General features: G+C 37.2%; 1 protein-coding gene and 1 long non-coding RNA gene across 2 annotated transcripts in view; one reads left to right on the top strand and one right to left on the bottom strand.

Annotated features, from left to right (window-relative positions):
* Positions 1-736: 736 nt before the first annotated feature.
* The window catches only part of LOC138708169 (post-GPI attachment to proteins factor 6-like), a 56,263-nt gene continuing 33,411 nt past the window's right edge, over positions 737-23,588 (top strand). The window contains exons 1-5 of the mRNA XM_069838435.1: positions 737-1,047; positions 2,437-2,608; positions 19,331-19,544; positions 21,472-21,599; positions 23,037-23,332. Of these exons, the coding sequence (XP_069694536.1) occupies positions 969-1,047; positions 2,437-2,608; positions 19,331-19,544; positions 21,472-21,599; positions 23,037-23,332 (889 nt within the window). The 5' untranslated portion in view covers positions 737-968. The remainder of the gene's footprint in view (positions 1,048-2,436; positions 2,609-19,330; positions 19,545-21,471; positions 21,600-23,036; positions 23,333-23,588) is intronic.
* Positions 4,588-23,588, bottom strand: part of LOC138708172 (uncharacterized) — a 144,660-nt gene continuing 125,659 nt past the window's right edge. The window contains exons 2-3 of the long non-coding RNA XR_011334616.1: positions 17,011-17,188; positions 4,588-4,620 (exon numbers count right to left, since the gene is read on the bottom strand). This is a non-coding gene — a long non-coding RNA (uncharacterized lncRNA). The remainder of the gene's footprint in view (positions 4,621-17,010; positions 17,189-23,588) is intronic.

The following is a 23,588-nucleotide window of genomic DNA, read 5'->3' as shown; positions in this document are numbered from 1 at the left end:
GCTCCATTGTACGGTAGAGATGAATAAATCTAACTGTTGCTCTCGCTCGCTGTGTTCATTGCATTTGTCTTTCGAGTCTCCTCTCTTAACTCTCGTGCGCTTCGATTCTTGCTCATCATTCTCGAAATAGCATTTGGTCGGCGTGAAAAGATTTCGTAAAATAACAAAATAGTATCATACGTATCAAAATGTTCTGGTTCTATTATCAGATATTACCCATGGTGATATAAATAGGATAAAATTCTCAAATAAATTTGCATTTCTAAGAAACATACCATGACACATAACGTTAAATTGAGCGTTTACACATATATATTTTTTTGACTTGAGATTGTACACTTGGTTTCAAACATGAAAAAAAAATCTTAGCCTTTTAATAAGGGCCTAGGAATTAAATATTGGAGAACGGATTATTATACACTGAAAGGTAGAGATGATGTTACGAATAGGCTACTTGATTGTTGCCAAAATAGATAAAAGTTCAGTCTGGTACAAACAACTGTGGCGATTCAAGGCTGCTTGACGTTCGAGAGTTGACCATTACCGATTAGAGCTCTATATAGTCAGAGTACCGCAACTGTTTTTCCTGCCGCTTGCCGACAGTACGGCCGACTATCTACATATTACACTAATCAGACTTCAGATGTATGCAAACAATTGTTTTTCCTCTGACACATAACGTCAAGTGAGATGTACTGGCTGGTAATATAGATGTACATATCAGTCAGCACCTCAATCAGAGGTTTATCGTACAAACAAAATATGTGAAGGACTGAATGAGATTGCAGTAATTCTGAAAGCCGTAGTGTTTTATGTTTAGATGTTTTTTATTGTGAAAATTAACACTCGTTTATATATTTTAGGTGGTTGTATTTTGTTCATACCGGCCAGCAATGTGACATTTCTGAAGTAGGTCAAAGTATTAGTTCCGTTACGTCACATCCTCCCTAAATATTTCAAGGGAAAATATGGTGGGACGTTGTTTACAGGTTGACAGCTATGTGTGGAAATTAAAACTAAGATTGATTGTAGTTGCTGGCATAACGGGTACGATATTTTTGTTCCATATATTTTATATATATTTAGAGTTTTCAGTGAACATGCTAATATTTGATATTACTGTTTATTTGTTGTTGTTGATTTTATTTAATGTCCCTAGAACCTGAAATTTGGATCAGCTGATTAATATTAAACATCGTAAGAGTTGTTTTAAATTAAACTTGTACGTTGTCATCTGGTTTCATTAAGTTATTTGGAGATTACTTGAACGTTTCCTACTTGATTTTTCACTCATAATTATCTGAATATTTGTAGTATTTGTAGGAGACAAAATTACATGTAAGGTTACGAATAACACGTCTGGACCATGTGTATGCGTGATAATAATAGAGGATGGTCAGAGGTAATTCTGTTGCGTTATATAATAATTGGACAACCAGAAATGGTGCTTTACACGCAGCCTAATAGTAAAAAATTACTGTTTTTAAACTGTTAAGTTCATGATTGTTTTCTTTAAAGATGTACGAAACGAGACGCTACTTAAATGGTAATTCTTATAAAGTAATTTTCATCTGTTTGTGTAGACATTTCTCCAATTTTAATAAACTAAATATGATAGTCTGATGCGAATGAAAGTGTGACACCAAAGTGTGGAACAAATGCGTTTTAGTGTCATTGAAGTGATAGAGAAGCATAATGTGAAACTATTTCAGTGACTTCATCTTTTGCGCTATCGGAAGAACATAAGTGAACTAGATGAGCAAGAGTTGAAGGTACCTGAAATCCTTATTTTAGGTTAGGCCTATATTGTATTTAATATCTGAGATAGGACAGTTGGCTTCTATTTCTTCAGTTGATTAACACGAATAAATTATTATATTCTCGTCAGACTAACCCAACATAAACTTCAACATACATTTAATTACTGTATTTTAAATTGACAAACGGCTGCAAGCATATTCGAATATGACTATACTAGCGCAGAGTTAGTTCCTTGTGCTCCGCTTATACACCTTTTAAACATATAATTAATTTAGCGATACCGTACTTGTCAACGTTGCCCGTTGTGCCCAGGTTTTAGGGCAAACATAACCTAAACTAACCAAACCTAACCTAACTTCCAGAGAGTGAGGAGTAGTCTACTAAAGCATAGCTGGATGGAAGTCACACAGGAAAAAGTGAAGAACTAGTGGATAGAAACTGTATCGCTAAAATAAATAATTACGTTAATTTTAATTCTGGTAAAAGAAAAGGTGACTAATGAGTTAATGGCAATAGGTAACAGCTATGATTCAAGTGGTCTTGTGACTACAGAAACAGTGTTAAGTTAGTGTGATGATGTTCTTAAACTGTTATCAATACAAGAGTTATTTGTGTTTGTTAGGACTGGATTTATCACACTACAAAGCATGTTAATTCATCTCTGTTTGTGTCTAGGTGCTTATGGCATCCTTCCTGAGGCCAGTCAGGAAGGTATGCTTCATCCATACAAGAGTTACGCCGACGTGACCTTATTCCATTACAATGTTCCACCAGAAGTTACAAGAGCAACATGGGAATTTGCAGCGTTTATGGATAATCCGAAATGTCCAGTCAAAGATGTCCATATGTAAGCAATTAGTCTACTTATATATTAAATTGTAGTTATTGCAGTTGTGACATTGAAAACGTTCTCGAATTCTGCTCAAAATCCTCGGGACTTTTTCATTAATTAATGCTTGTGAGCAGTGGCGTATGCTGAACCTGGAATTTGGGTGTTCTGTTAAAAATATATAGTTGGTCTATCTCGCACAATTATTATAGGCCTAAGTGAAATGTCGGGTCAACATTAACTGCCATTTTAATATATAATTTATTATTATTTATAAATAATAACTATGGGGCGGATGTTGATGACCTAAAATTCTACTTAAAATGATCATTAAAATGCCCTTAAACTAAAGGAAAAATACATAAAATTAAAAGAAAATGACATTTAAATATTATTCAAAGTACTCGCACCACAACTTCTTAAAAATTAATCAACTTGTTTCAATGACTGCCCTGCAAATGCCGGAGGCAACTACAAATAACGTTATTCAAAATTGCATTATTTATGATCAAACAATAACCATGGCCAGCAAAATAACCCATTTGAAGTTCCACAACCCGCTAACTATTCTACAATTTCATATTGTGAAATAGAAAAATGTCTAGTGTATTGTTCGCTTTTTGTTTTATATTGTTGCACTAAATTCGGAAGTGGCGGGGTAGGTCTACCCTTATTCACTATATGTAATTTCTCTCCTAGTGGGCGAGAAGAGAATGGCTTTTGCAAAAGATCTTTCACAGTGTACATTTCCAAGTGCTATTAATTATCATTAAATAAGTAATTTAAATTGTTCACCTGCGCTGGCACACAACTATGAACCCTAGTAAAACCTAAACACATTAAATTCACTCACACAAACAGTAAACACACACGTCAAACACAATATTGTGTAACACTATTGACAAGTTGAGCTGCCTGTATACAGGACGACCTGCGAGCTTGAGAGAAGCGAGTATCCCCACCATGCCACCTTGCGCGTGCAGAGAATTATAGCAGTAACTCTCAGCAGGGGATGTTCTTTTGTACGGACAGGACAACCAGACCAGAACTCATCCCACTTCGTGAGGCAGAGCGTACGTTATAAAACGAAAGCTGTTCTGGGGATGGTGTGCACATTCAACCAGCAGGCATTTAAAATATTTAAATGTTAATAAATTAAAATTATATACATCAACTTCCAATGAGATTACCACACATTCAAATTGAGGACCGTTTTTGCAAAACTTGCTAACTGCAAAATTTTCAAAATTGAGATTTTGATGGATTAGTTAACATAAGGCAGGCCTCTACATGATGTTCAAAGCGTCTTAGTAAAATTGGGTTATTTCTCTTCATTTAGTGTGTCAAAGTGTGATCGTTTTTTCAAAACTTGCTTTCTGCTATAAGTGAGACATACAGCAAAACTTGCTTACTATAGTGTTTTGTCTCTCCTGTGAAATTTAGTTTTTTCAGGTAGCAAGTTTTGCAAAAACGGTCCTCAATTGTGATAAATTAAAATTATTGTTGGATTATATAAAACAACTTAAAACAAAATATGAGATTACCGAAATTACAGGGTGTCCAGCGCACACCTTGAACATCCGCAATATACGCCCCTGCTTGTGAGAGTGATGCAGCCATGACTGTTGCGGTAAGAACTACTTGAATACACAAACGAGCAGGAGAACTAGAAACGTCAACAAATTTTTCTTCTTCTTTCGGAACAAGTGCACAATACCAGAGCGGCGAATTTACTCAGAAATAAAAACGAAATTACACTCCTATTCTTTTCTTCTCGTCTCTTTCTCCTCCCCTTCTGTCTGTCATATCTTATCTATTTCATATCTTCTTATATCACTCACAGTGTCACTTATTTCACACATTGCTTATATTTATCCCACATTAAACCGACTACAATGCATATTGTATTTTTAAATTACTTACCTCTCCTAAGCGGGATTCGATCCTCGAACCTCCAACTCGACACACTAGTAGCTTCAGTAGCTTTACCACTATGCTACAAAGTCAAGTTGAAAGAACAACCTCTAAATCTGCAACATAAATACACCTTTATGAATAGAAACCCCACACTAGGTGGCATCAACAACGATGTTAATTCAGAGTATTGAAAACAGGGTTTAAGCAGACGTTCTCTTAACACGACACAGTTAACCAGCATTGAGTGAAATCAACAATAAACAGTAAGCAGTGAACCGTCATTGCAATGTACCTACTTAAATTTTACGAACAATATCCATATAGGTTAATGTTAATAGTGTTTTATTACTTCAAAACATCACATTGACAATTCAAAAGTACGAATGAAGACGCGAATAAGATATAAGGTGAGCACTAAAATGACATATTATCTAGCACTAAAATTACATTTTGAATCTTGCGTACACCACTTTTAACACAATTGATGAACTAGTGGACTTACTCGTGTTAAATATGTAATTACATATTTAACACGAGTAAGTCCACTAGTTCATCAATTAATTAAAATTACACGTTATAGGCTATACAGTGAAACCTGTCTAAAGCGGCCATCTGAAGTTACCTTTTAAAATGGCCGTTTTATCAGGTGGCCACTTGATTAAGGTTGCGGTTTTTTATGAATCAGCATGCAAATACTGAATTTCATTGACTTTTTAGTACTGTGTGCGTACAACAATCGTGCATATTAATGTCAGCCTCTTCCATTCTTGCAACTAGCCTTTTCAAAACTCGCTTGCGGTACCTCAGTTTAAATGACTGGATAATACCTTGATCAAGGGGCTGGAGGTGTGATGTATTTGGGGAAAGAAACACCAATTTCACGGATTACATTGCGATTTTGTCGTTTAATCTTGGAATTGAAATCGCATAGCTAATTCTCAAACAATGATGATGTCATCCAAGCTTTAATGTTGGCAGTCCACTTCACCCCCAATAAGCCCATGTCAGCATTTTTCAAACATCTCGGTTTCAATGATTTCCCTATCATTAAGAGTGCTTCTTTTTCTTCTGCAGCATTACTACAAAAGAGCAGGGTTATTCTGTCTTTTGCCAACTTCCCACTCCCTTTACACTCTTTTTTATTAAAACTTAAAGTTTTGTTAGGGAGGGCCCTGAAAAAGAAACCTGTGTTGTCAACATTGTAAATTTCTCTGAGTTCATATTCCGCAAGAATTGAAGGAAGTCTATTTTTTCCATTCTTCAATAACATTGGTTGCAATGTCACCTCCTTTACCAGACACAGAACGAAATGCAATGTTATGCCGTTTTCTAAAGCACTCTAACCACCCATTACTAACAACAAAATCTCTTACATTGAGTTCTTCAGCAATTTCAAGAGCTTTCTCTTGAATCATAGGCCCACTTACTGCAATTTCTTTGCCCTCGCACACTTGAACCATTCATAAACGAAAACATTCACATTACTAAACACAGATTCTTTCTTCTTTTTTGGCCACCATGCTTATTTTCCTCCCATTCTTTTAATATTTCATCTTAATTATACCGTTTATTTGTGTCCTTCCACATTTGAATATTTCTGCAATTTTTCTCGCAGATGTTCCCTTCTAACTTTCTTCAATCATTTTTCGTCTCACCTCTAACCACCACTCTCGATTTATTGTTAGACATGATTTCTCTCTCAAACTAACTTCACAGTTCCTCTGAATCAACTGAATAAAAAGAAGAAAAATTCGTAAAAGCTGGTCCAAATAGAAAAAGATGGAAAGAGGAGAAAAAAAAAATTCGAATAGTTAACTACTGACCTAAAACATACTGTGACATTTTCGATAGAAAACATCCGTGTTTCAATCCTTTAAAAATGGATAAGAATTTATAGCTGTGCAAGGTTGGAGTGAAAAGTGACAAAAGAGTCATAAAACAGTAACCAACTAACTCCAAGATATGGAGGGTGTACTGTTGTACACTTAGCTATTGTCCTCGTGATATTGTTCTCTGTCCTCTAACTATCGAAAAAATAGGTCAGACAGTATCCGTGAATTTTCTTTTTTTTTTTGTACAGTGACTGTTACAGTCAGGTTCCACTGCAAACAGACCCCGGCCGCTGGCCGAAGCATGAGGTGGCCGCTAAATAAAGAGAGAATTTGTATTGATCTTATGGCAAATCCAAATTGGCCTTTTAGCCAGGTGGCCGTTTAAATGAAGTGACTGCAAAGGCAGGTTTCACTGTATTTGTATCAGTGGTTCCTCTACCCGCAAAGACAATATTCATTTCATTTACAATACAGCTGAGGGCTTATAGCAGGGGCAGGCCTCCACTGTCCCCAAGATACTTTCGCCATAACCCTTCTATATTATTCGTGAACCGTCAAAAACCAACATAATGCATAACAAACATAGATAAAAGTATCAGTTAACAGTAATGCCTACGAGATGTAAGACTAGTTCAAAAGTGGCATATGTGAACAGCTGGCGTCTTCTATGCAGTTACCACATGCCCGCTCCGGTATTGTGCACTTAAACCGGGATTTCTATAGTACGCGACACTGGATTTTTTTTGACGAAGAAAAAAAAAAAAAGGGGAAATATGGTCTAATTTTCAGAGGGAAGGTAGTTTGGAATGTGAAGAATTCATAAAGAGAACTTCAGTTGACTTGAAAACACATTAGAAAATAGCTAAAAATTGGAAAGAATTTATCGGTGTAGGTAACCGAAAAGTGATTATTTAACATGTGAAATGAAGAGGAAGAACACTTTAAACTGAACGCGAAAAGCACATTTCACTTTTGTTCAACAGATAATGTAATGAGCATATAAACAGTGGTATGCACAGCATGTCAAAAGTTTAAAACTAAACTAACTTAACCTAACCTAATGTAACCTGTCACTGATTCGTATATGCAAGGCATACCAAAAGCCTAAACTGATCTAACCTAATCTGTCAGAGATTCCCGCATCTCTCCGCAGGCCTCCACTTTCACAACTTCGGATCCTTAGGCTTATTTGTTCAAAGACAACCAATGGGAGAAACAGGAGAATGTAAGCTATAGAAAGGCCTTCTTATTCTTCTTCTTCCTCCTCCTCTTCATTCCAGGATTGAGTTTCAGCTTGTTGTGACATTAAGGAATTTATTGAAATTGTCATGTAAGTATCTTTCTTGGCTGGCCTATATCTTGTCTTTCATTAGCGTTATCTCAAATAGTGCTTGACTTGTGGCTGACATACAGTGGATAACAGTTATATTTGTGCAGGCTGAAATTTTGTAAAGAAATAACTTGGTGTGTCTTATAAATTGATTTAAACTTTAAAATATTTTAATATATTATTAAAATCCTTATACTAAACAGGTACAAAGTAACAAAATGATGACAGTGTTATTTATAAACAGTGGGAAGTAAATGCATCTCCATAAGGCAACATATCATGCAACACTCTTATTTATACATTTTACGAAGATATGTTACATTTACTGTGTGCATAGATGGTTAACTGCGTTTCCGTACCTATTGGGGTGGGGGAGTTGCGATGTTGTCTGTTATGTATTATATCAGTCATGTCCAACATGAAGAAAGGGAAGGAGCTAAGCACAGAACTTAAACATACGATAATCAGTCTTGCTTTGAGGGGCTATTCACTCAGGAAAATTGGTAATATTGTGAAAAAACCTCACTCAACAGTAAGTTATATAGTAAATGAGTTCAAATATAATGGTTCCATTAAGAATATTCCGAGAAGAAGTAGAGAATCATTCCTGAATGAGAGAGAAAAACGTTTCATTGTTAACAAAGTTAAAGTGAACCCACGTGTAAGTGCACCAGAAATTGTGCAGATGTTGCAACAGGCATCGGGTAAGAAGGTATCCAGTCAGACCGTTCGACGAGTACTATGACAGCATGGGTATCGCGGCAGAATCCCAAGAAAAAGGCCATATGTAAGTAAAAAGAATCGTGCAGCAAGACTGGCATTTGCTAAAGAGCACCAGGACAAACCTCAAGCCTTCTGGAATACTGTGATTTGGTCTCATGAGACTAAAATAAATCTATTTGGATCTGATGGAATACAGACAGTGTGGAGGAAAGCCAGTAATGTGGAGAATACTTTAGCAACAGTCAAGCACAGAGGTGGATCAATTAAAATGTGGGGTGTATGTCATCAAAAGGAATGGGTACGATTCATTTCATTGATGACAACTTGAACAAATGGGGTTATTTGAACATTTTAAAAAATAATGTCAAACAAAGTGTGGAAAAAATGGGACTATCAGCATCTTACATGTTTCAGCAAGATAACGACCCCAAGCATACAGCAGAAATTAACAAACTGTGGCTCATCTGGAATGTTCCTAAACAGCTTAGAACACCTGCCCAATCCGCGGACCTTAATCCTATTGAGCATCTATGGCCAATTCTCAAGAGAAGAGTTCGTAAATGTAAAGTAACATCTAAAGAAGATCTAAAGGAAGTTATTTTGAAGACATGGGAAGAAATTAAACCTGCCACTTGTCTTATGCCCACGTGCATCAACGTCAGTTAGTGTAACCACCGGTTAAAATTGTCACCTAACCTCTGGTTAAGCATTTTTACAGTGGATCGACCTCAGTTACGACTTAAATAAGAGGTTAACCACAGTAATCTCTAACCGGCCATATTCAAGCGGTTAAAAGAGATAACCAGTGATTAGTAGAGCAAGTAAAGCAAAATGGCGGCCAGAGCCACAGATGTTTATTTCGAAGACGATTATTATTGTACAGTACTTGAATTACTTGGATAGAGCGTGAGCGTGAAGGTTCTTTAGTGGAAAGAGAGAATTCTTACGAGGAATTAGGTGACAGAAAATTTCAGGAGGGATTTCGTTTATCAAAATCTACAAATGGATCACTTGAAATAACACAGAAAGTCATATTTCTCCTATGGTTCGGCTGCTTATATTACGATTCTATGTAACTGATATTTTCTGTATTTTAAGAGGGAATACTCGAATATCTCTTTCTCTATGTCACTGGCTGAACAAAGAGAGGTTATTTATGGATCTTAGGATAATGAACAGTTCCCTCGTGTAAATGAGGTGCTTGATCGTATACACATTCCTATTAATCTTCTGCATCCTTTTTCTTTAGAGATATTCCATCTTTTTATATAATATATTTAAATTCTAGTAATTAAGTCTAGCGACACTTCAACCACACATTGGGATATAATCATTTTTGCATTCAATTTTCTATTTTGTACGATTTTAACCTAACAGCAAAGAAATGCAACTCACAAATATAACAGCGCCCAAAGGCAAACAAATGCAAAGCGAAAATGTAGGACACGTTCATTTCGATGTAGAACGGAGTGAGCGCAGTCATTTTTAGACGTTGACTATTATCCTTACAGCGGTATGGATGCTTTCCTTTAGTCATTTTGTAGAAACAGTCCACCAGCATAGACTTTACTCTGGTTAAATGAGGTGTCAGCTAGCCATGTTTAAGTAATCTGTGATTATGAATGGTGCACACAAATTACATTTTAACCACTGTTACTGTTTAACCGTCATTTCATAATCTACGATTACTGCGTTTTTAACCGATGTTGATACACTTCGCCATTAGACTTGTACAGTCAATGCAAAGAAGGTGCAGAGCCGTATTGAAGCCAGGGGCTATTCAACAAAGTATTAGAACTTCCCGTTTGTGCCATAAATGTAAAAACAAAGAAACATTTATAATTTATTTTTGTAACTGTACAAGTAAGAATGTTGCAGGGAAAAGGCTGTGTTTTGTTTAAATAGAGGAAGTTGTTATGTTAAAGTATTTGAGAAATTATTTTTATATGTTATTATTGTTAAGTATGTAAATAATTTATAATGCAACATAAAACAGAAGAATACAATATTTATTTCTGCAGAAAAAAACGTTGTTTTAAATATTAAATACAGCTGTACAAATATAACTGTTATCCACTGTATATCTTGTCTTTCATTAGCGTTATTCCCAAATAGTGCTTGTCTTGACAGGCAATCAGGTGACATCCTTCTAACATGACTGTATCATTTCCTCTGGTAGTTCCTAGTTTCTGCAATCACAGTTGTCCCAACATTTAATTCCTCTGTGCTGTGACTTCTTACTCTGTCTTCAACAGTCAACCCCAAGTGTGATCTCATGAACCTCATTTATGCAGCTTCTATTCATTGGACAGTTCTTTTCTAATACTGCCGTACAATGAAGTTTATTTTGCCACAATGTGATACTTATATTCTTCCTCATTGTTTTCTGGTATGGTATGTTTTAATACAACAGTTCACTTACATTAAATTTTCCTCTGTTATAGATCTGTTCAATACCTCAATTCATTTTATGTATTGAAATTCACGTCGAAAGTATTTAAAACAACTCACTTGCTCTATTACATTATCGTTAACCACATTTTTGCTCTTCTATTGTATTTTCTCTCCATTGCCATAATTTTGGACTTTTTCCGTAAAAATGTTCATGTTGTAACCCTGCAGGACTTCATTTAATTTTGTTACATTTCCTTGTAGAACATTTTCTGAATCTGCAAGAACCATCTCATCATTAGAAAAGAGTATTAGTAAATTTGTTTTTATTCAGGTATATATATATATATATATATATATATATAAGTAAATTTTTTATCGAGGTGTGTGTGTGTGTGTGTGTGTGTGTATATATATACATATATATATATATATATATATATATATATATATATATATATGCTTCATCACACAAAGGAACTGATTATGGAGTGCAACTATATCCGGACGTTTCATCAAATACTTCCATGCTATATAACTTTTCTTGTAGTGTGACCCATTCTTTCTCATTATTCGCCAGAGAGATGATCGAGACACAGAGAAACAAAACTTCTCTTTACTTACTTACGGTTTCAAGGAACCCGCAGGCTCATTGCCACCCTCACATAAACCCGCCATTGCTTGCTATCCTATGCAAGATTAATCCAGTTTCTATCATCATATCCTACCTCCCTCAAATCCATTTTAATATTATCCCCCCATCTACGTCTCGGCCTCCCCAAAAGTCTTTTTGCCTCCAGCCTCCCGGCTAAAACTCTATATGCATTTCTGGATTCGTCCATGTGTGCTATATGCCCTACCCATCTCAAATGCCTGGATTTAATGTTCCTAATTATGTCAGGTAAAGAATACAATGCGTGCAGTTCTGTGTTGTGTAACTTTCTCCATTATTCTGTAACTTCATCCCTCTTAGCCCCAAATATTTTTCTAAGAACCTTATTCTCAGACACCTTTAATCTCTGTTCCCCTCAGAGTGAGAGTCCAAGTTTCACAACCATACAGAACCGGTAATATAACTGTTTTATAAATTCTGACTTTCAGATTTTTTGACAGCACACTAGATGACAAAAGCTTCTCAACCGAAAAATAACAAGCATTTCTAATGTTTATTCTGCGTTTAATTTCCTCCCGAGTGTCATTTATATTTGTTAGTGTTGCTCCAATATACTTGAATTTTTCCCCCTCTTCGAAGGATAAATTTCCAGTTTTTATATTTCCATTTCGTACAATATTCTGGTCACGAGACATAATCATATACTTTGTCTTTTCGGGATTTACTTCCAAACTTATCTCTCTACTTGCTTCAAATAAATTTCCCTTGTTTTTCCTAATAGTTTGTGGATTTTCTCCTAACATATTCACGTCATCTGCACAGACAAGAAGCTGATGTAACCCATTCAATTCCAAACCCTCTGTGTTATCCTGGACTTTCCTAATAGCATATTCTAGAGTGAAGTTAAAAAGTAAAGGTGATAGTGCATCTCCTTGCTTTAGCCTGCAGTGAATTGGAAAAGCATCCGATGGAAACTTATAATTCTACCTTTGAAAACTGTATGCAGTTCGTCCATAGAATATTTGGCTTGATATGTTGTCTCAGAATGCTGTTGGGAGAAGACAAAAGTATGCTCTCTCTCTCTCTCTGTTAACTCAATAAAAAAGGACGTAAAATAATTTTCACACATCTCTTGTCGTTTATAGTTAATTAAAAATTGGGCCTATTATCCTCTCAGCACTTCACATCATGAACAGGCTCTTCATTTGAGTTTTTAAAAGTGCCAATACTTTTTGTTTTGGACATTTATATACCCATGGATTTGAAACCAAGCCTCGTCCAAAAACAGTAGGTGATTAGAGTCAATTTTGTCATCATACACTCCATTTACAATTTACTAAATTTCTAAGGTCCCTCCCTAGGGGTTGCATGACCTTGACGTTGGTGGGAGGGCAGTGAGGTCCAGTGATTCTTTGGGCTATGTCGGCGGTAGCGTAGCTACTGGCAGGGTCTCCCATGCCGGACAGGCCAAAGATGAGAACCCAGACAAAGAAGCAACCCAGAAGAGGATTCCCAACGGTTCTGAAGGTGGAAGAGGATTGAGAATCCCAACAGCGGATGAAGCGGAAGAGGCAATCCACGGGTAGATCAGACTCGTAGCTGTGGTGGAAGCAACTGATCTAGGGGGCGGAAACCCCGAAATCAAGTGACCCGGTCCTCCAGGTTGGGGGTTTGGCGTGTGGCTGACAACCCACCCTGTAAAAATCTTATCGTTAGGAAACCTAAATGGCCTCGGAAGGACTGCTCTACTGGAAAATCTTAAGAAGGATATTCGGAGCAATTGAAACAGTGGATGGATGGAGAGCCAGATATAATAATGAGATATACGAACTGTACAAGGAATCGGATTTGGAGGCGCACATAAGATGTCAAAGACTGAGATGGTTGGGACACGTCACAAGGATGGAAACAACAAGGAAAGTGAAGATTGTCTTCAATAACAATCCAGATGGAACCAGATTAAGAGGAAGACCGAGAACAAGATGGTGGAACTGTGTACGAGTGGATGTGAATAGATTAGGAATAAGGAATTGGAGGGAGTTGGCGATGGATAGAGAAGGATGGAAGAGAGCCATAGAGGAGGTTAAGGCCCACCTGGGCTATAATACCAAATAAGAAGAAGAAGAAGAAATTTCTAAGGTACCGGGTACTGGGTTGTAATTTTTGCATCACTGCAAATTTATAAGGTATTAACTTCAGTGGCTTTATAATATTTTGAACAGAACTATAACACAACCATTTCCTAATAAAGAGGACAATCCAATTTGTTAGGGGAATTTTTCATATGTACAAGACCTGATGTGTTGTGCTAAGACTAAGGGAAGCTGAGACTACATCACGTTGCTGTGTTTATTTACTGATAGGTTGCTCTCTCCACAACATAATGTGAGAACATATTGGCTGACATTCAAGTTGCCATTTTGCAATAAGGAAACAATTCGCTCATGCAGTATGTTTGTATGTTTAGTCAGCAGTCCGAAGATTGGGTGAAACCTCTTAAGTGACACCAATAAGACATCAATCATGAGGCAACGAAGCCAAGATGTAATGATGCATAGTGGCTGTAATACATAATTTCGTACAAAATAATAACTTATAAGAAATATATTTTAATGCTCGACCATGCCGAAATGTAGTAATTATACACCTGCTAGTAGCTCTTTAATGCACCTCATTAAAGTACACATATTCATTCTAATTCAGTTGTTCAGCCAATGAGAAATCACCATTGTAACATTATAAAACCGCAAGTATCGATTATTCTCAGATATGCAATCGAAAGACAACGAGGGAAACATGACGGAGGCTGGAAATCCAATACTGTCGCAGAAGGTTATGTTCTGTTACTATAATAATGAGCGTTAATTGTAAATAATATTCAAATTAAATTCAATTTGTCATCTCGTTTTTCAATTCTAAATCAATTTCCAGGTTATATCAAGACTAATGTTCTTGTTATTCTCTAGATTATATCTAGGTCAATGACATTCGTTCCTCGGAAAAAATCAATACTTTCGCGTCTGCACACATCTCACAATTCAGGTCAGTTCCGCTCCTCACTTACATAACCATAACATGAATACTTATGAATAATTTCAAGTTAGAAATGTGGTCGAGCATAAAAAGTCGTATGAAACTTTCCTGTAATGGTGATTAAGATGCTCGTATGAAAATTATGAAACTCGCTTACGCTCGTTTCATAAAAAAACATACTCGCGTCTTAATTACTGCCATTATAGGCTCGTTGCATAATGTACTAATATGTGGTTAGGTTGTATTTTGGAATGAACTGTTGCTATAACATAGCTTCAGTTATCATTTTCAGAATATTTCAGTTTTGGGGAATAAATTAATGATGACAGTCATAATAATATATTGTGTGTAAGAAAGTGCTGCATCTAACAATGAAAAGTGAAAGGGAGGAAATAATGTTATTCACAACAGGGTGCCAGGTTGCCATTGCACTTAAACATTTTTATGTGGAAGCTGAGATTTTTATCGAGTTCAAAATTGTTTTAAGACTTGATCTCTTTTATGTTGTTATGACTAATACATTAGGTTAACAAAAGTGTTACTAGGAGGAAGTTCAAGTGTGTAATGTGTTTTATTAATTTATTATATTATGTTTACTATTTATTCAGTTACCTCTGATTGAGGTTCTGGCTGATATGTACATCTGTTATCACTATCAGCAGTACATCTCGCTTGATTGTGTCAGGGGAAGAATAATTGTTTGTATGCATCTCAAGTCTGATTAGTGTGATATGTAGCTAGTCGGCGATGTATGCAGTGGAGGTGGAAAGGAACTGGCCATCCTGTTCCATTGTCTCCTGGCTTAGTTGTCTCATGAGTGGTGCCTTGTTTGTATCACTTGTGAAATTCAAGTCTGTTTTTGGACAGTTGACTAAACAATATATTTAGTAAACGTATCCTTATCTTAGCTCGAATTGTTTCCTCATCGCATGTGTGGTAAAATGTGGTGGCACCTGAACATTTTGGAGTTTTGTCTATTCCTGATTCCTGAGTGTGCAATGTAAAGCATATTTGTATGGGCTATTCCATCTCAAATCGACCGAAATATAGAGAAAATTAACCTTGCAATTTCTAAATACAATGAAACTATTTCTGTCCGTTGACAACTGTGATACAATGCTTTGTGCAAAGTTTGAGGCATCAGAACTTCATAGTGTTTAAATTAAAAATATTTAAATTTATCGTGTTTTCATAAAATTAGCAAATTTAAACTGTTGTGGCTCCGAAACCCTTTCACCCAGTGATCAAAATCTTGGTTTATTTTGATGCTGAGAAGTTAAAGTTTATATTGACATGTAAACAGTTTTTCTTACTTTTCATGGAAATGGAGAAATTTAGATTTTTCTTCATTAAGACGCCTTTGCCCACAAAAAAATATTTTTAAAATATATGGTTAGATTCCGCATTGGAAGTACAAATAAACACATATTTTTTACTGGTGCACCATTGATAAGAAAATATTGAAAATATCAAATAAAGAAAATAAATAGTACGCGCGTGAACTAACCAGCTGACTGTGAGGAGGGAGCTTGCCTAGGCAAGCAAGGCCAGAAGACATAAACACGTGACGTTTCGTCTAGTAGCGCATAGCTGGACTAGCTTTATTACAAGTTCTCATAAACACAGGAGTAAAATGACTCCCAACTCTCGCTTATCTTCAGCTATTGGCCAGTGCTTGCGGTACTGCGCCGTTCAAGTCTAGGCGTGTGAAAATAATCTATTTAATACCCTCGAATCTTATTGCCGAGCCACTAAGCAAACAATGCTGAATCCCTCTTAATAATGCAAGGTTTTTTCTCAATATTTTTTTACATTTTTACAAATTGGCAAAAAGCCTAAAAGTAAGTAAAATCAGATTATCTGTCTCTCTGTATACAATAAAAATAAGGATTACTTCTTAACATAATCTACCAAATGTCAGCTTCAAAATAAGCTCCCGTTCAATGTTCTGCAGTAAATGGTTCCAGAGTTCTGAGCACCTTGTTTTTATAAAATACACTAAATTTGTCGCTCAATAATACGAAAACCGTTTGACTTTCGATAGTATATTTTTGAAAATGCACTCTCCTCAGCACCTTGCATAAATAGGGAAAAAATTAGAGTATTAAAAAAATGCGAGGTTTTTTACTGATCCATTTCATATGGAATAGCCCGTATATAAAAATGAAAAAGAATCAGACAAATGAATGAAAGATTGTCAGTGGTTTTCGGTGTATCATGGGTAACTTCAAATTTTATTAAGATTGAGAGTCCAGCAGATCTTTCTTGGTGCCACATAAAAGACTCCCAAAAATCAGTGTTAAGGTGAAGTTGAGGTCTTCAGTGAATGTGTAGTAGGAAAGTGTAGAGGCCAGCATCCCTACGCTTGTGCTTGCTAATGCAAATGCTTTGGATAATGTTGTGCATTTGAAAGTAGGAGATGAATTCCATGGAATCCCCAGGTCACATATTAACAGATTGATCAGCGTTATGGGCTTTGACAGCAACAACTTTTATCAATTTCACTACGCTGTCATCTAGTGACTGGAGAAGTAATCACGTTGTAACTCTCATTTGAATTCCATGGAGCAACTGTACTTACATCTAGCAGCCGTTACCAGTCGACAGTGGCGATCCTGGTGGTTGTTCTCTTCCACATGTTACCGTTTTTAACATGGAAATGGCCATCTGTTATATATGTTAAATGTTATGTTTTATTTAACGACGCTCGCAACTGCAGAGGTTATATCAGTGTCGCCGGGTTATATATGTGATGAGGGCTGGAAAATAATAATAAATTCCTTAAGTTTCCAGTGGAGAAATGCAGAAGCTATTCAAAATATTCTGATTAAAAAACTACATACAAGAAACAATATACATTATTATGCAAATCTAGTCTTTCAGGTAAAGCTCCCTGTAAAGCAGATTTGAATAATTTCAAGGGAAAAATTGTTCCGGGGCCGGGTATTGATGTATAATATATACGTCACTGTGTATGTTAACAGAAAACCACAATTCCAAGTCACACAGAGTTTGTGTGCACTCGATGTGGGTCTCTGGCGTTTCGTCAGCCCACGTGAGTTGTGTGGATATAAAGGGAAAAGTTGAGACGGTGTCGCGTGGAGTTCCCGGGTAGCTCAGTTGGTAGAGTGCTGGTACGTTCAACCAGAGGTCCCGGGATCGATACCCGACCCTGGAACAATTTTTCCCTTGAAATTATTTTAATATACATTATGTTACATATAGTGGTACTTTAAAGAAAAGTGGCTAGTAATACATCCATATCATTGCCACGTGTAATGGTAGATGAAAGCATCTATGGGGAACATAATTCCATCACAGTGACGCCTCAAATGGCAATCACCGAACTCTTGGGGGACTAAGTTCTACGTAATGCATTTTGGACCATAGTTGGGTGCTTGGACCATAGTTATGGGAAATGACGGTACCACTTTTCATTAAGTGCACACTGTCTTAAGCAACTTGATAACTTACAGTCACTAAGAGAACTCAGGGAATTATGTTGCAAGTAAGAAATATAATTTATAATGCCTGACTTTTGTGATGGACTTTACACGACAAAGTGGATATTTTAATCCAATCCATAGTATATTTTAAGGTTTGAATGGTAGATTCCGGTTGTAAATGGCAAGTTGTTCTTCCATAAATCTCTTTAAAATTATATATGTTGAATGGTAAAAATATATCAAAGTAAATATTTGCATATACAGTGAAACCTATGCAAGACGGAAGTGACATGGTCCTAATTTTTTTTTCTGTTGTGGACAGGTTCCCGTGTTATTCAGGTGTGAAGTTGAAATGGAATATTTTATCATTTGTATAAATGAAAAACAAAATGGCATGCCGCAAATTGTAGGAATTGCAAAATATTCCGTTTAACACTACTGACATTAAATCAACTTCCTGTCACTTATTTAATTGGTGAATGATCTTGATGAAAATCTCATTTCCTGTATAAATTGTATCGTAACTCGCTCATTAAACACTATAAAGTTTATTAATTACACCAAATTTAATATCTAACACTATACTATAATACTGTACTGTATATCACAACACATTATTTAGTTGAACTAGGAGCCATCTATTAGAAGCCTTGAATTCTGGATTATCTAATTTCTTTGCCAGTTCAATGGTTTGCTTTGCAGAATAGGTCAAGAAATTGGCATGATGTTTGAAAGGGCAAGAACAATCCACTCCCACAACAGTTAATTTATTTCTATGTAACCAGTTGTTTTCTGTTTCCTTTTTATGTCACCATTATTGACCGCAAGCCACTCACTCATATTACGCCTTTATTTTTTAAAGTGTTAAGTTACACGTGAGTTTTCCATTGCTAAATTTCAACATTATTTTCCATATGCTTCGTTTCTAATTTTCCTCGATAACTTTTACTTCATCATTTAATGATAGTGCAACATTTTTACGCAACTTTTTTTTTATCACGAAATCGCAAATACACTTGCGTTCTACCCAGCTACGACAGTATACAGGAGTGAAGCACTGAACATCTTTGAAGGGACTCGTCAGCCTAGTCAACAGGGTAATAAAATTTATGACCACCAGGCCAACACACCCTGGCACCCTCAACAATTTTGCAAAGAAAACTTGTTTTTATCTTAGTGACCTACGTATTTCGTACATTCCTTGAAAGCACATACTGTTTCAAAATATAGTTCACATTAAAGTAGTGTGTCGAAAATATTATTTCTGTTTTGAACAGAAGCAGACAGTTTCCGTTTCTGCGTTGGACAGTTTCCATTTTATTCAGAAAAAATTACACATAATACATACGAATTTCGCTGGAACCAATAAATTGTTCCGAAATAGACAGGATTCCGGATTATTCAGGTTCCCATTTGAACAGGTTTCACTGTATTTGATATTGGGAAATGTTTCAGATACATTCAGCATGGCAGTTACCCTGTGATGAGCCCTGATAACTCTTCTTTCCCATCAAGTGTTTATACGGGAAGAACCTCATTGCACTACATCACTACAAAGTCAGCATATCAGCCACACGATGCCACCATTTTCCCCATGTACAACCCTCTCCCTGGAAACTGGTTTGTGGCCGCTTATATTTCGCATTGGGACCAACATGTGCAGCAAGAGGTGAGAATGTGTTCATTACTAACATGGCTGATTGATTGTAGATTTGGGACAGGTTCCATTGCAGTCACACTTTTGCACACCACTGTTTACATGAATGAGTGATGTGAAATGCTGAAATACGAGGCGCATCCAGAAAGTAAGTTTCCCTATTTAAAAAAAAAAAGAACACACACTTTCAGGAAAACATTTATTGGCAACAGGTACAGCAATGTTTCAGCTATTTTTCAACATAGCCACCATCAGAATTGAGACACTTGTATCGTGGGATCCCTCTGTCGTAGAACTCTGCCGCCTGTGAATGGAACCTGCGTGTGACAGACATCTTCAGCTCTTCGTTGTTGCCAAAATGCTCACCGGAGGACAGGAATTTCTTGAGGTGCAAGAAAACGTGAAAATCGCTGGGATCAAGATCAGGACTGTAGGGTGGATGATCAAACAACTCCCAGCCAAATTCTGTCAAAACAGCTGCTGTGCGCCGAGCCGTATGTGGACGAGCATTGTCATGGAGGAGCACAACACCTGCAGTAAGCATTCCATGCCTCTTGTTTTGAATGGCACGTCGCAATTTTCGCAGTGTTTCACAGTAACGGTCAGCATTCACTGTTTCACCTCATGGAAGGAAGTCAATGAGCAGAATGCCCTTCCTGTCCCAGAACACCGTGCACATCACTTTCCGTACCGACAGCGTCTGTTTGAATTTCGCCCTGACCGGAGATCCACTATGCCGCCAATGCATTGACTGCTGCTTGGTTTCTGGGGTGAAGTGCAAAATCCAAGTCTCATCGCCCGTGACGATCCTGTCGAGGAACTCATTGCCGTCATCGTGATACCGTTGCAGAAATGTCAGTGCTGCTCCTAAACGTTGCATTTTGTGTCCGGGTGTCAGGTTTTTCGGCACCCACCTGGCACACACTTTTTTGAACAGCAGGTGCTTAGTGACAATCTCATGCAACAAGGATCGCGATATGTGCGGAAAATGGCTGCTCAGCTCCGTAATCGTGAAGCGACGGTTCTTCATGATGCACTGCCGCACCAGCTCAACACGATCATCATTGATGAGGGACGGTCGCCCACTGCGCTCTTCATCATGGACACTTTGACGATCTTCGGAAAACTGCCTACACCAGCGACGCACCATCTGCTTACTCATGATGTTCGGCCCATAGACCTGACAGAGCTGCCGATGAATTTCAATTGGCGCAATGCTTTGTGCATTAAAGAACTTTATCACCGACCGAACCTCACAGGCGGCGGGAGAAGGAATAAGAGCTTCCATTTCGGACCACTGCTGCCACGCTACTGGCACCAGGCGGGGCCTGTCAGGCTGGCATATGATTGATACGTCATAGATCTGTTACGCATGCGCAATTGACACGGCTAATTACGTTTACTTTCAAGGGGAAAAAATCGGGAAACTTACTTTCTGGATGCGCCTCGTATTAGGAAATAAATTCATGTTAAATGAAATTCTGTGTAAGTTAAATGTGCTAAGCCCATGTAAATGTTTATAAATAGTTAAATTAAATTGTACACACAATACCTATGTTGAGCGACTTCTGAATGTTGTATGTGTGTGTAAAAACACATAATTTATTAAAACTATAAATAGTTTTTGTTTTTTGAAATATTACACATTTTGGTGCTGCCTAGCAAGGCTGAGTGGCAATGGTATCATAATGGCAAATTGTCAATGGGTGTACCTGAATTGTGAAAGACAAGCTGCCTTGATAGTCTTTTCCACAGATGTCATCTTGGATTTTTTAAATCCATTGCACAGAAAACGCTTTATTTTGAATAGTTATTTCCATTCCTAAATCTATACTGATAGGTATTTTTCTTCTGATATATAACAGTAATTGCTTTTAATATCTTTAGCTTTCCTTTACTGAATGTCTAATGTGCATTGAGATGACTCGTCTTCTAACAGGGACTGGGACACAAATGCCACTACAGCCTTGGATCCGTGGCTTTGTGGTCCCAAGTCATGGGGATTCCTGTCGTGAGTCCAGGTGTACCTAAGACTGTGGTTACCATAGATAACGCTTCATATTACAAGTAAGTAGACTCTCATTGTGATATTCATGGGAGGTACATATATTGTGTTATCTGTTGTAAGAAACTGTGTATGCTTTGCACATATTACATGGCAATTGCAAGTAGAAACTCGGTGATTACAAAATACGTTGTTGATATACCACTACAACAAAAACCCCTACAGTCGGAAAGTAACGCACAATAATGAAAAAAAAAAAGTTTAATAGGTAAACAAAAATAGAAAATACACAAATGAACTCTCATCTTTTAGCTACGTTTCTACATAGGCGCCAAGTTTCTCAACACATTTCTCCCTTTGTGGTACCAGTTTCAGTATATCCTGTTCATAGAATTCTGGTCGGTTGGAGTATAGCCATCTGCAGACAGTTGATTACACTTCTGAATCAGTTGCAAAGGGGGGGGGGGGAGGGAGGGAGAGGGGGAGAGAGATAGGGAGGAGAGAGAGGGAGGGAGAGGGATATATATATATATATATATATATATATATATATATTGTGAATTTTATTTCAACTCAACAATAGGATTTTATTCTTCCAACAATAATTCCTTTCTACACTCTCGTCAACAATTGGATTTTCACTCAACACAGTATTCGTTATAGCACTCCACCGACGACAATGACAATTTACTTGGACTATTACGAACAACAATGAACTGTTAATCTTAACTAATATTTACAAAGCACTATTTACAAATCAGAACTATCAGTTCTCAGTTCACAGTTCTTCTAGCTCAGTCACTCGAGTTCACAGTATCGCGAACCACAGACCTTCAGAGACAGTCCACTGTACTCGAGCTCAGGTCCCTCCAACTGCGGTCCACTGCACTCGAACTCAGGTCACTCCAACTGCGGTCCACTGCACTCGAACTCAGGCCTTCGGATGCTGACACAGTCGCGGACGCACACTCGAGTCGAACTCCGGTACACAAGACTGGCTTGCTTGCTTGCTCTGGCTTACTCACTGAATGGCTGAATAAACTGAAAAACTCCTCGCGTTCACTTGTGCGCGTAATTTATACTCACACCACAGTTTCTGGAAAGTACGAGTTCTGGATAGATCGCGATATTTCGACGCGTGTCTCCATTCTCGAATCATCTCGCACGCTGCTGCTCCCCTCCTTCACCGCGCGTAGCCATGCCCCTGGAGGCAGATGCGTGCGCACCCCGCCCAACACAAGGCCGACTTAGTCTCTCCTCCGTCGGTCGTGAGATCGAATCTCACGTGGGCGTCACAATATTGATTTTTTTTTCTTAAGATATTAGAAGAGAGGTGGGATCTAACATGTAGCATCCTGAATCAAATTCTTTGGAGCAAGGAAACATAGCTGATAGGATCCAAATAGTCAGAAAAATTGAATCTGTAAACTTGTAATAGCAATGTATTCTGTTATATTTCTGTAACACGAGATATTTATATATTATTATCTTGCTTTCAGGATTTTCATTCCTGCTGGAACATGGCACTTCACAGTAAAAATTTCTCACTGTGAATTTCGTGTCAATTCCGTGACAGCATTCAATAATGGAAGTGACACGATGCCATATTGTATTCAAAGCCTTGCTCTTCGAGCTCGTGCATTGCCAACCTATAACCCAAGAAATGGTATTGGGAATCTCACCATGGATTCTGAATTTACGTTTACAGAAACAGAACCATTTACTGATGGTTACTACTATTTATTAGTGGTGTCAGAATCTCAAGTCAGTTTCAACCTAGCTGTAACAACAACAGGTACGGAGATTTTATTTTTACATGGTCGCCAGTTCTTCAGGAACTAATTAATTGCCAGGAGTTTTTTCTCTGTTTCACATAATTTTATTTTTAAATAAAAATGTCAGTTTTCTTATTCTTTCGTTTGCAGTTGCATAATTAGTTGTAACTGTATGATTTCACTCACATTAAATTATAAAGTGACATTGATGTTTTTCTTCAGTTGTTGAAATATTAACAAAAAGAATGATGTGAAGAGAATTCTCTGTACTTTCGT

This window comes from Periplaneta americana, chromosome 10 (genome assembly GCF_040183065.1).
Source record: "Periplaneta americana isolate PAMFEO1 chromosome 10, P.americana_PAMFEO1_priV1, whole genome shotgun sequence".
Taxonomy (NCBI): Eukaryota; Metazoa; Arthropoda; class Insecta; order Blattodea; family Blattidae; genus Periplaneta; species Periplaneta americana.
The sequence above is the reverse complement of the archived record's forward strand: the minus strand, read 5'-3'. Positions and strand labels throughout refer to the sequence as shown.